The sequence below is a fragment of the Pteropus vampyrus genome, unplaced genomic scaffold (genome assembly GCF_000151845.1).
Source record: "Pteropus vampyrus isolate Shadow unplaced genomic scaffold, Pvam_2.0 Scaffold680, whole genome shotgun sequence".
In the NCBI taxonomy this organism is placed as follows: domain Eukaryota; kingdom Metazoa; phylum Chordata; class Mammalia; order Chiroptera; family Pteropodidae; genus Pteropus; species Pteropus vampyrus.
The window spans coordinates 187,275-201,117 of NW_011889461.1; the positions used below are offsets into that span (position 1 = coordinate 187,275).

At 40.5% G+C, this 13,843-nt stretch overlaps 1 protein-coding gene across 3 annotated transcripts in view; it reads right to left on the minus strand.

Moving 5' to 3' along the window:
- Positions 1-13,843, minus strand: part of RUBCN (RUN and cysteine rich domain containing beclin 1 interacting protein) — a 55,056-nt gene that overhangs the window by 13,842 nt on the left and 27,371 nt on the right. Inside the window, exons 7-13 of one of the 3 annotated variants that reach the window (XM_011385270.2) lie at positions 13,100-13,633; positions 11,681-11,725; positions 9,496-9,591; positions 8,687-8,802; positions 7,748-7,958; positions 7,141-7,242; positions 4,598-4,672 (exon numbers count right to left, since the gene is read on the minus strand). In XM_011385270.2, the coding sequence (XP_011383572.1) occupies positions 4,598-4,672; positions 7,141-7,242; positions 7,748-7,958; positions 8,687-8,802; positions 9,496-9,591; positions 11,681-11,725; positions 13,100-13,633 (1,179 nt within the window). The remainder of the gene's footprint in view (positions 1-4,597; positions 4,673-7,140; positions 7,243-7,747; positions 7,959-8,686; positions 8,803-9,495; positions 9,592-11,680; positions 11,726-13,099; positions 13,634-13,843) is intronic. The other 2 variants (XM_011385272.2, XM_011385273.2) reach the window with 2 other exon arrangements.

Genomic DNA, 13,843 nt, shown 5'->3' on the forward strand with positions numbered 1-13,843 from the left:
GAGGTTGTGTCTAATTCTTCTGTTTAACCCCAAAATACTTAACACAGGGTTCTGTATGCAAGCATATATTCAAATAATAGTCCTGACAAATCAACGTCTTCAAAGCTATATATAAGAACAGAATTGAAATCTGTCAATTTTCGTACACTCTCTAAGCATAGAAAAACTTAAGAAAGCAACAAATTTTTGACTATTGGGATCTGGATTTTGGTGGTGCAAATTCAGACAGATAATTATGATATATATATATTCCTATTCATATATATTCATATTCATATATATATCATAATTACGTCTGAATTTGCACCACCAAAATCCAGATCCCAATATACTGGTAGTTGTCTATTCCATTCTAAAAAGTGGTAGTGGAGAAAAAAAAAAATTGTAGGCAATAGTAGACCTTCATTGACCATTGGGTTTGTAACATTTATTTGAATAACACACTGCCTTGGATTGTACTTAAGTCTTGCCTTGTCCTTATAACCCTCAGAGTGATTTCTATATAATGTTTTTATATTTTCTAAATAAATGATTAATTGGCTGAAAGCAAAAAGCAAATTTGAGCCTGTTTCAGAGTGACCAAAAAGGAAAACTAAGAGAAAATCTGAGATACCTTCAATAAAGAGCTAGCTAACGTTGTTACTTTACGGTCAGGCTATTAAAGAAAACACTTCACACCAGAGAGGAGAGGTGGCAGATGGTTGCTAAGGAAACCATCGTCTTCATAAAAACTATTTAGTGATTCTTCATCCTCACAAAGTCTTTTTTTTCTTGGAGAGGAAAAAACGGTCTCTCCCCTTTGGAAAATATAGTTGTCATATTTATCACGTTTCTTCTTTTTCACTAGATTTCCTATCTAATCATGAATACTTCCCAAGAGTGCAGAAGACCACATGGGTTTAGATGTAAGGCTCTTGCTCCAGGAGTAGAGAGGCTGCACCTGATATCAAAAGGGACTTAACACCTGTCACTGGTAAAGCATCATGAAGGCCTTGTGGGTACGGGGCCTCTGCTGCATTCTGTTGACTCTCAAGTCAGTTCAAGCAGATAATTTAGTGTGACTGCAACACCAGTCGAGGATCTGGATAAAAGCAGCCCAGGGCCTAAGGCAATTAAGGAATAAAAAGAGAGGAAGAACCTATTCATCTCAATGGATCAAATGTACCCCAAATGAAAGCATTTTAGAAAGAAGCCTAAGAAGCTCGCCTTCCAAATGGAAGTTAACATACCTACGAAACCTTTTATTGACTCATTGACAAAAACTCATTTCAAACGCTTCTGATGTGTTAATAGGATAAGGCTACTACTACTGATTGAAAAAGCTCAAAAATATAAAAACAAATAACAACAAAAATAATGACATTATAAAAAGAATTTTTGCACATCCAGACACTGGTATTAGGATGATCAGGGAAGATCTGGTTAAAAACTCATACTCTAGCAAATTCTACAAATTTTTAAAATAAGTGAGGCATGAGAATAGAGTCAACTTCAGAATTTACTGTCCAGTTTGATGTTGGTTTCCATCTTGCTTTCCTTCTAGCAGATAAGGTGACAGCCAACACATCTAGAAATCCGACTCCAGTGAATTTTCTGTAACTGCTGACTTAAGAGGAAACATTTCAAAATGGAGAACCAAAATACTATTTTAAAGGAAAAATTACTAAAAAAAAAAAGGATGGTGGGGAGCAGCAACTGATTACCATGAATTGGATACAATTTAAAAACTTGTCAGAAAATACAGTCCATGAACTTCTCTCTTTATATATGTTGCCAGTTATAAATGTATTGCTGTTCAGCTTCAAACCTGCCCTTCTTTTGTCTGCTCTGTGATAATGAAGCCGGACTTGTAAACTTGTAAACAATCTTTTGCCAGCTGGTGTGATGTTAAGCTTTGTCAGTAGAGGGCACTGGAGGGACACTGGAGAAAGGAGAGGTTTCTCTTGCTGGTCCTGGTGTGCTCCTCTAGGCCAATTCCTGTAGTGCATGAGACTTTCTCCTGGCTAGGCAAGCCTTCGGGCAGCTTTGCGGCAGAGTGCCACTAGTGGTACTTCTCATAAATGGCTTCCCATGGCACTTCCTGAGAAAGCTTCACGGCAAGTGCCACGTGCCACGAACCACTTCCTCCAGCACCCTTGAGTTCTGAGGCATGGCACATCCCCGGGGGAGACCTCCTCCAGCACTCCAGAGAATGATTTCCTGGTGAGGGCTATTGGCATGGCACCCATTGTGGACAGCATCCCCTGACACTCAGGGCAGCTCTGCAGTAGAGAAGTTCTCTACCATCCACTGAGCCAGGTCTGAATTGCTGCTTTGGGGATGTGGCCCTCTCTTCTATATTTGTTCCTATCTCAGCCCCATGGGTAGTGACTGCTCCCTATATCTGCTCTTCCTGTATGTTTTACCATTCTCTTTACTCCTAATAGTTGGTTTCTCATTACCTCAATCCCCCCATTAAAATTAATAATTCTTTATATTAAACTTTCCCTATTCAGATTACTGAGTGGTTTCTGTCTAGATACATATGTACAGAAGACTAAAATTCTGTAAGAATCTATCAAGAAAGATAAAGAAGAATTTATGCAGGCGTTAATAGAAGAGGACAAGGGGGGGATAAAAATAACAAAACTCTAAAACTAAAAAAAATCGAAAAGACTATCTGGAATTGGGATCTTATAAAAGATATCATACCAACTGGCAGACACCATTAGAAGAAACAGATGAGGTGAAAGAAGTCAGACACAAAAGATCATATGTTGTATGATTCTATTTATACGAAATGTCCGGAGAAAGTAAATCTATAGAGACAGAAAGTAGATTAACAGTGAACTGGGGCTTGGGGTGGGAACGAGAATAACTAAATGGACACAAGGGATCTTACTGGGGTGATCAAAATGTTCTAAAACTAGATTGCAGTGATGGTTGCACAACTTTGTAAATTTACTAAAAAGTATTATACACTTAAAGAGAGTAAATTTTTATATGCAATTACACCTCAGTAAAATTGTTTTTAAAAAGAAATGTTGATGAACACAAAGCTTTCTATGAATAAGCTTTCTATGACCACAAGGTTTATATCTACTTTATTGCTAGGAGGAAGTAACTTTCAAATCTATTTCCTTCAGAAATACTTCTGCTCCATATTATCTACTCAATGAATCAGGCTCTAAGAAATGTGATTACATTAAGCAGAGCATTACAATATGCAAAGTATTTATCACAATGTCTACAATATGATACTTAAGTAATTTTTCCAAGGATGCTATCTATGGATTCTGACGATTTTCCTATGATAGTATCCCAAGAAACTCTTCAATAGCATAAATCACTTAAGATGATCAAAAAGAAACACGTTTGTAAACCTCTAGACATGATCAAAAAGATTGCTAATGAAAAGTACGACACTTTTTAGAAAGAATCTGGTACTAGTAATAAACTTGAGTAAAGACCAGAAACATGAAAAGAGAACAGAAAGCAATAAAGAAATCTAGAGAAAAATGAATTGTACATTCTACTTTGATAATTGGGACTCTGCATGTATAAAGAAGATAAAACAAGTCATTACTTTTGAGAGAGGCTTGATCTGACAGCTTTCCCCCAAGACTCCATAATGTGTTGGTCACAAGAAAAAGTAATTTTTTTAATTGAAAAAATGGTTCACATTCTTGATGTATTAAAAAAGCTTTAAAGTTCCCAAACGGGGGAAGAAAGGATGCTAAGACTAAATAAAGGTATGCTCTATGGTTAAAGTGGATGGAGTCAATTAATGCAACAGCAAAGGGCTGTGGTTATAAACACATTAGAAACCAGTTAAAAAGTGGCTTAAGTTAAGTACTTCTCAAGTAAGGGAAGAATAAATTTATTCTATGTTAGAATAAATTATAACAGTTCAGGAGTAGAGAAAAAGGTAACTAATTACTTTTATTTCTCTAAATCTTGATCTAATCTTATATAATTATTTCAAATTCTAGTAGCTGACAATATTAACAGTAAAAATTAACTGTTTAATAGAAAGTCCTGAATTTTGTTGTTCGTGTCTAAAGCCATTTTGAGCAGAAAACTGCCAGTTTCTTTCAGTTAACCTCCCCCTCGCCCCCCTACAGAAAGCCAACAGCACTAAATTCTAATTGTATACAAAGTACTTAGAGGAGAGAACTTTCTGAGAGCTGGCTCTGAGAATTCAAAACTCTTAAAGAGACACTAAGTTTCATATAATTCTGACTTTTGCTGTCTGGATGTGTGGCCATAGCTTAACTATGGGTTCGAACTGAAATTTCTTCACTTAACCATTCCTTTTTAAACTGTCTACTACTTCCGTCAGCCATAATGACCACTTAGTTTATAAGTATCACCGTAGGGAAAGATCAACAAGGACAATCTCAGTGAGGAGGACTGTTGGGGGTTATATGAGGAAAAAGAAAATGAGTACCTGAAATGTTCCTGGATAGCTTAAGCCCAGTTTTTCCCAGCTAGTTCTCTAAATACTATAATCCTTGTAACCTCGACAGGTATCACATGATAAACTACATACAAAGGCTAGTGCAAACATTCACACACATGCATGTATGAGCCCACCCACGCTTCCAACACAGGCTACCTGAAAACATCGAAGCCATTGACACTGAGAGTCCATTCTTTGACATGTGAGTCAGGTTAGATCCTTCGCTACCATCTGTGTAATAATTATAAAAGTGGGCCCTTTAGTATTTAGACAGGAAGTAAATCAACGAGAATGACAGTTCTAGACATGTTCCTGGAATCAGGACTTGACTTAAGCTCCAAAAGACAAACTATTTTTAGGAACCTATACCTACAGTTTTACTACTCACTATAGCTTTCGTTCTTAACCACGGGAGGATTTTGCCAGATTTGCTATCTGGCAATGTCTGCAGACATTTTTAATTGTCATGGTTGTGGGAGAGTGTGGTGTGCTATTGGCATCTAGTGGGTAGAGGCCAGGATGATGCTAAACATTCTACTATGCACAGGATAGTCTACCATAGCTAAGATTTATCTGGGCTAGAGTTTGAGAAACTCTGCCCTAAGGTCTTTTTCTTCAAGGATTTCTGTTCTGATGAGTTAGCTGATTGCAATTATCTCTTCTGGGCCCACTGCAGCAAGAGTTTCCAACAGAGGGTGCATTTCATGCTACCCCCAGGCAGACTATTTCAAATTTGGCTCCTTCCAGATTAAACAGATTCTCCTGGCTCCTTGCTTTGCTGCAAGGAACAAACTTATCCAAACCCAGTGAAGCAGCAAGTTTTGAACTTACCTAGATATTACCCTCATAAAATTCAGACTGTTGATCCTGAGAGAGAAGGTAGAACCCTTTTTATTTTCTAATTTGAAGATCAAACCAATCAAACGGTAATATAATATAAAATATATTGGTTTTTGCCCCAATTCCTGGCACAGAGAGCTCCTTAAGCCCTTGGAATTTCCTAAGTGATAGGAATGTCTTTTGTTATCCATAATGAGCCACTTTTCATTATATCTGAGTTTATGCTAACAGGGAGACTTTCAGGGCATCTAGATAGCTTCAGGACAGAGCTTGTTGCCAGAACTTTTAGCCCCATGTCTGATCTCCTGGGAGGGGAGAGGGGCTGGAGACTGAGTTTAATCACCAATGGCCAGTGATTTAATCACGGATGCCTACATAATGGAACTTTGATAAAAACTCACAATGATGAGGCTTGGGGTAGCTTCCTGGTTGGTGAACAGACTGATGTACTGGGAGAACAGTGCACTGACTCCATGAGAACAGAGGTTTCTGGGCTTGGGACACTTTGGGACCTTGCCCTACATACCTTTTCAGGTACAGCTATTCATTTGTATCCTTTATAATAACCTGTGATTGTAAATATAGTGCTTTTCTGAGTTCTGCGAGTCATTCTAGCAAATTATTGACTCTTGGTGGGGAGTCATGGGAACTCCTGAATTGGCTGGGGAGAAGTGCAGGGAGCCTGGTGACCCCATTTGTGGCTGGCATCTGAAGTGGGGGTAGTTTTATGGGACTGAAAACTTAAGCTGTGGAGTTTGTGCTAACTCCTAGAGTTAGTGTAAGAACTGAATTATAGAATACTTAGTTGGTCTCAGAAAATTAGAGAACCATTGTTGGAAAACCACATACGAACAAAAAAAAAATGGAGTTTTAAGTGACTATTATTGTCATAAATAGATATCAGATACTGTTAAGGAGAACACAGAAGAAAGACTTCCTAGCAACCTAGAAAAAAGTGTAAAAATCGTATTTCTGCATGGGGAAGAAACCCAGCTACCACACCTGGAGGTCTGTGCAGGTGAATGGGTTCTCTAGACTAATGTAAATAGGAAATCAGAGCCTCATGCAATAAAATATTCATCATCATCTTACAATGGAGAATTACAAATATAATTCACCTCTATAATAAAATTACTCTGGGTTTCAATCATGAGGGAAAGCTTATGTCCCTGAACTGTTTGTTGTTGTTGTTATTGTTGTTGTACTGATGGGAACTTGAAGAAATCTATGATTTGCAGGAATGGATTAACCCATTAACTATGGGTTAGCCTAATTAAACACAACTGCTTTCTCAAATTAGAACCCTCCTCTTCTCTATGAAGATCCTTACAACAAGCACAAGAGTCTGTAAGCAATTTACCTAGCACTGGCAGGACAGAAAATAAAGCTCTACTTTGTAAACGTTTTTTCATTTTTTGCTTTTATTCCTCCAATGACTTTTTCTCTTTTTCTCTTAGGATTGTAATAAAGCTCCTTTTAAACACCTTGAAACAATTTTAGTTGTGCTATGGAATACAAGAGAATAGGATTCTAATTTCACATAGGCATGGGCCAGCCCTATGCCCTTAGCAGGAGGAATCAGGGTAAGAATCCAAGTGAATGGTGCAATGAGGAAGAAACATCAGGGCGACTCCAACAGCCAACTCACTCCACCGGAACACTTTCTTTCAGTGTTAGTTTCGGCTTAAATTTTAAAGGAGTGTTATTTTTAGCAAGTGGGGCTAACCCTTACAATAACTAACATTCCATAATGGGCCATATTGAAGGTCCCCTACTTAAGGAAAGCTTCTCAGCCTATGATTCCAAATCGAAAGAAAAGGGTAATGAAAACTCCTTTGAAATAAACTGTCACTTCTTACCTTGTATTTCAACTTCATCAACCTCATCAGCAGAGCCAGAATCAGAGAACTGTGCCGAATCACGTGAACTGAACTGGGAGCTGCTGGAAGTGACCCGAAAGCCTGTTCCATTAAAAAAATAAAATAAAAAAGGTGGGAGAGGCAATAAACAGGACAGAAAGACATCTCCTACTCCTTCTAGGGTCACAATGAAAGAGACCTGCACAACTTCAATAGAACCTTGGCTGGGAGTGATGCTGGGCTGGGAAATTGGAAACTAGTTCTCCTTACTGGTTGATACCCATTTTATTCATGAAATTTAGAAAGTTTCACGTAAATACAAAGTACAACTGTGAAATGAATCTAGGACCAATGGTCTTAGCACTCATATTAGAAACCTATGTTTTGGAAGATATTTCTGAAGTGGGAAATGGATGAACTCTAGGTCTCTGGTCTGGTAGGAAAACAAATATAGAACAACATAGAAAATCTTTCTGACAGAGGAATAACCCTTGGCTTGGTTATCACATTTCAAATTAAGGGGGACAAAAAGAAAGCCTATGAGGCACCAACTCTTATCCTGAAGCCCGGAAGAAGCGGGAACGGAGGTGTTCACAGCCTCACTCACTTCCATGCTCAGTCTCCTGGTACGCAGGGAGCATATTCTTGGTGCGGATCTGCTGGCGACGAAGGCGGATCTTCTGCTTCAGTTCTTGGATCTCTGTATCGCTGTCTTCCCCCTCCTCTTCCTCCTCTTCTAGGCACTGGCTCATCATGTTGCACTTCATTAGTTCAATGGCAGCAATTAAGGATTCTGAGATGCTGAAGTGGGCATTCTCCTGGGGGAAGGAAAGCACCACAGAAGCTGCTTAGCAAAGGGCTAGAGATATTGAATGCCTCACTGATTATAATGTTGGAAAACAGGGGTTCCAAGGCATGCACTGCTTTTATTCAAAAATGCCCAGGGAAAACGTACATTTCTACTGTAAGGAAAGCTGACAGTCAAAAAAACCTGTCCTATATTCTTTTTGCTCTCAGATCTGTCCATGCCTGGCCTTCCTGCCCTACTTTCTACATAAAAATATAACAGAGAAGAAGTCCAGAATTTCATATCAGGGTCTTTTCTAAACCTATGCACTTATACATAAAGTATTAAGGTAAATGTGATGTCTCAAGATAAAGTGCTTTGTAAGTTATAAAATGATACAGGGACATTATTTATTACATATCTAAGCCTTAGAACAAAATATAGAAGCTGATTCTGGAAATATATAGTTTTTCCCTAAGGTTCCAGGGGTCACAGAAACAATAACGTGGCTGAAATTCAATGCTTCTCTACCCAAGGCAGCTTCTAAGACAAAAATCAGTAACATTCTTGGACTTGATAAAGAGCATTTACTCCCTGAAGAGGTCTCCAGAGATAGAATTTGTTGAGCTTATCTTTCCTGTAGTCTATACTCATGTTACTGCTGTGTACCCAAGAGCTCTTTAGAACAAATGGCACCACAGCCCCTCAGGCCAGATTTCCTAACTCACAGGCTCTTTGGTAGTCCCTTAGATTCCTCACCTTTTCCAGGTCAGCACAGCTGCCAAAGTCTTGCTCAGACAGGTAGCTGATAAGGGACTGTCCTTCTGAAGGTCTTCGGAACATGCCTTCCCCTGAGCACAGGTACTGACCACCCTCTGTGGGAAAATGGAATGTGGATGTGAAAAGCTCTGATTTAAAAAACAAATCTGTAACAGTCAAGCTTCTTTGAGAAGTCTGATGATTTTACCACTAAAGATGCTCCCAAGTTTTCCTAGGTAAAGGTTGGAAAGAAGATATCTACCTTCTAAAGGAATGTCTCTGAATCTCAGGATCGCAGAGCACTAAGCCTTTTGGTTAAAGAATGGTGGCATGAATGGAGAGAGCCTGGAAACAATTCTTTTAACACCTTTATTTAAGACGACATATTTGCCCTCCTACCCCACAAAAAAGAAAACAAAAAACCTGTGCCAAGAGTCACACAAGAAAACAAATGGCTTCCTCCTATGGATGATTTCCATGTGGAACTTGTCTTCTGCTAATTAAGCCCAGACACTCAAAGGCCTCTTTTCAAGGTCCCTCTCACCCACTCAGAGAGCCATTCTATGTGGCTCAACATTCATGGTGATAACACCCACAGCATAAGAGAGGGTGGGACCTCTAAGTCAGAGAGAAGAAAAATGGCAGGGCAATATGATTTCTAGCACAGGGGTTGAAAATGATGGGAGAGTGAGGCTGTACGGTATGTACCCTCCACATAGCTGAGATGAGCCACACAGCTCAGAGCTTAGCAGGCACAAGGGGAGAGCAAAGACACAACTGCAGCCCTAGCCTTCCTAGTACTCACTTACCATACTCCATGTACAGAGAGCTGGGTGTGCTGACTTCACTGCTTGGGCCAGAGTAGGGCAAGTGGCCTCTCAACTTCGACTTATCATTGCAGGATTCTAGTGTCAGTGACCACCAGGGAGTAAAAACATACCAGGTGAGCAACAGATACATTCCCAACTTTGGATTTTCAACATTTAACTGCTCCCATTCCCAATGCCCTCCCAAACAGGAGAGAGGCGGCACACCAACAGGGAACAGTCCAAGAATGCAGGAACACATGGGGAAGAAAGGAGATGGGAAGTCAGTATATTCTAAGGGAAAAAGAAAAAACATGACCCAGAATGCAACACAAAGGTGAAAAAGAATCAAATGAAAGTGAATTCATGAATTTAGTTCTCTTTTCTTCCATCCTCTTACCAAATGTTCCAGGTATGTTAGCCAACTTCTACCCTCTTGACAAACCAATATGCAAAACAGTTCTCACATGGTAAAACAAAGATAAGCACATTGAAACTTTTCTGACAGCTTGACACTAGGTTTTAAAACAATATAGAAGGGTTAAACTCACTAAGGAAACACTAGGATATAGCTTCTCCTGGACCTGAAATGTAAATGTGTCATACCTCCAAATTTAACTCACTTCTGAACTGGCAGAAGTGCAAAATAAAATCCAGCAATGTCTTTCAAAGAAGCATAAGACAATGCTAGAGAAGTCAAGGATGATGGCCTTGTAACCAAAGGACTATAGGCCCAGCCTTACTGGAGAAGGAAGGAGATTGCAAGAGAAGGCTGGCAAAGTAGGCAATGCGTGGGTAGAAGTTTTCAAGAACACTAAAAGTTGGGAGTGGAGAAACAGCAGCAGGCAGGGCTCACAGGAAACGAGAAGCTGATATTCTTCAAAGGAAAATACAAAATTCTAGTGTCACAGAAGGAAGAGCAGGCGGAAAAGCAGGTGGGTGCCTGAAAAATAAGCAGGATGCTCAGGAAGAAAGAATGATTGAGCTGCATCCAACCCATTTCCCTGACAGATGATGCCAACTTGTCAGCTTCTCCTCTCACAAAATATGTTACTATGTGGTGAGAGATAACTCTGTGTCCTCCTTGGGCCTCAAAGATTTTTGGTGGTCCTGAGTGGGCTCTGCTCCTCACAACTGAACCGTAGGCAAACCGGTAGTCACCATGATGCCCTGGTAAGAAACCATGACTTAGAAGGGACCTCTGAGGTCCCCAGTCAAACTCAGTGCACAACACAAACTCCAACAACAGCACCCTATTCCTTTAAAACATCTAAAGGCCATCCGGCCTTTGCTTACTGAGCTCACTACCTCCTGATGCTGCCCATTTAAATGAACAGCTCTAATTCTTAGAATTTCCTCATATTCACTTGAAATCTGTCTTCTTACAATTTCTCATCTCCTTGAGAACAACAACGCTCTTCTAAATGGCGGTCTCACAGACTTGTTCCTCTTTAACCTTCTCTGTTCCAAGCTAACATACCTAGTGGCTTCACCCATTACCAGGAGACCACAGTTTTCAGTTCTCCCTCACCACGCTGCTGTCTTGCAGACACATTCAAGTGTTAATACCTCCATGCATTATAGTATGCAGAGTGGAACACAATATTCAGTCTGAATACCATTGTGAAAACCAAAGAAACAGACTAAGTCACTAGAAAAATCCTATGCAATGACTGGAATGAGGGGTGGGGAGAAACTTAGAGGGGAAGGAAGATGGGCGAAAGAAAAAGGAAACAAGGGACTCTAGCAAAGGCAAAAGACATGCACCCACATCCAAGACCACAGAAAGGGAAGAAAATACATTCTGGTGTTAATTCAAGGAAAACAAAGTAATCCATAACGAGTACTCAGTCTTACGAAAAATTCTGCCTTGATTCATCACGATGCCTTAGACAAATAGCAGACCTCACTTTCATCTTTGGGCAAACAGAACTGGCAAGTCTTAACACTGCCTCCCAGAAGCAGTTGGGAGACTGAATGAAGCATATGAAAGTCATGGGCAGAAAACACATTTATGCAAAATATTGGTGCCATTTTACAGATAGGTCCAAACATCTTAGCAGGACCAAAATAGCCAGACTTGATTTGACACCAGAATGGAAAAGGAGGTTCTGAACTGAGCAAGTTGGTCACAGAGGGGCAGAAGGAAGAGGAGGTGGCACACAGAAAGGAGGACTGGCTCCCAAACCTGCAATGGGATCTTCAACTATAATGGTGATATTCCTGGGGCCTCCTGTATGTAGAGAGACAAGTGTAGAGTCCAGACAGAAGAAATGAGAATAGAGAGAGTGAGAAAAAGAGTGTCCTCTGATCTAGCAGATGTGGGGATTTAACTTTCGGGAGGGAACCCTGTGCTGATGAAGGGATGACTCATATAAGAAGCTGCACATGACCCACACCCCCTCACACTCTTGTTGCTTAGGTTTTCTCTGGCTCCCTTTTCCAATGCAGGTTGCTGTGGTTTCTGATATCCAGGTGGATTCAAGAATGAGGGCAGGGAATTATTACATGCTCAAAGACCAGTGGCCCGGAGTACAGTAGATATCAGGCTTGCAGCAGATGTGAAGTGAGGATCTAACCTTAGCACTCGTCACATCTAAGAAAGCTTGTGGGAAGACAGGCTTTGATTTGAAAAATTTTTTTTTTTCTAAAGAGTTCCAATAAACCAAACCACATTCTTGACATAAAAACAGAGATAAAAGTTTGTCATTCAGAAATTTCAGATGAGGGCATTGGCTCTCACCTTTCTAGGAATTACAAAGAGAAATCAATGGCAGCTCTGGTTGCTCAAGGAAATTTCCTTTTATGTTCTTAATTTTTAAAATTTATTTGTATGTTTTATTTCTGGGGCTTTCCCACACAGAAGTTGCTTTGGGCACAAAGGTCCATGTTATACTGGATGTTATGGAGGTTCTCTTACAAATGAAACCCAATCAAAGCCTGCCAGACACCAACAACCCAGGAAAGGTGGCAGGAAGATAGCAAAAGCAATGAGACCCACCTTCCCTGTGCCTAGAGTGCTCTCTACTACTAGCAGCTGGTATTTGTGTGAGGGAGGTCTCAGTGGCCAGGGCATCCTTACCTGCCTCTCAACCTGAATTAGCCATACCTAGTCAGCTCCACCTACTTGCTTACTAGGTCTCATCACCCCACAGTCACTATATCTCTAGTTTTAAAGAGGAAACCCTAATATCATTTTGCCTTTCTCATACTGGTAACACACTCTGATCAAACGTCTCAGGAATCACAGGAAAGGGAGGAATTTAACAGGGTTATTTTAAAAACTTATTAGTACTTCCTGTGTCTGAAAGGTACATTTAAAACTTGAACTCTGATGAGTCGCACTATGCTCTAATGCTAAAGAACTAGTAAAAGAATACAGGAAAGCTTTTACTATTTAGCAATGCATAAAAGAACAAACAAATATTCTCAGAGAGATTCTTTGGGTATCCATATTATATTACTAACTTCTCTCTTTTGTTGTAAGCAGGATGCCATCATGTCATCCAAAACATAACTTCTCTGTCATTTGAAGACCCTTAATAATATACTGTCCCTAAATTCAGGAGGCCACATTACTAACTAGAGGCTGGTGATTATCATTTACCTGGGGCTCCTCTGGAGACAATGTTGGTATCTGAGTGGGAGCGAGTATGGTTTTTCTTTGTTCCACTGGTGACAGTGAGTATCTGCCCCTCTGAGAAGCTGGATCTGCGAAGGACACTGGAGAGCTGGCTCTGCCCACCGCCCTCTTGGTCTACTAGGGAAGAAGAAGCAGAATCTGCTTTCTGGGAACTGCTGGAGGAGAATAAATTGGAGCTGCTGCTCTCAGCATTGCTGCTGTGACTTTGACAGCTGGCAGCGCGGCTTCGGGAGTCCAGATTGCCGATGGCCAAGTACTCAGGCCCCTCACTGGCATCACTTGGGGAATCATTCTGGCTGCTAACCCAGGATGATTCTACGGGGCTGGTCAGAGTGCTGGAGCTCATCTCATTTGGGGTTGAGGGGGAATCCCTGGCTAACACAGAGATTGGAAGCAGAGGGGCTTGGATGGTTTGATCCTCTGCTGAAGAGACATGCGCTCTGCTTTCTTGAGGTTTCCGGGGCGGGCCAGAGAGTGAAAAGGAAGTAGATCTTCTTTCTAGGATATAAACAGAAAGGGGAGGGAAAGGTGAACTGGAAGCCTTTGGTATATTAAGGGCTTTTCCACAACTAAGGATCAAACTCCCTATATCATTACTGGGTGCCCAGGATTCATGGTATCACCTCAGAAAAGGCAAGTCATTGAATTAAGTAAAAAATTACTTAGAAGCAGCTAAGCTAAGAGCATAAGTTCTTGATACAGTGGCTT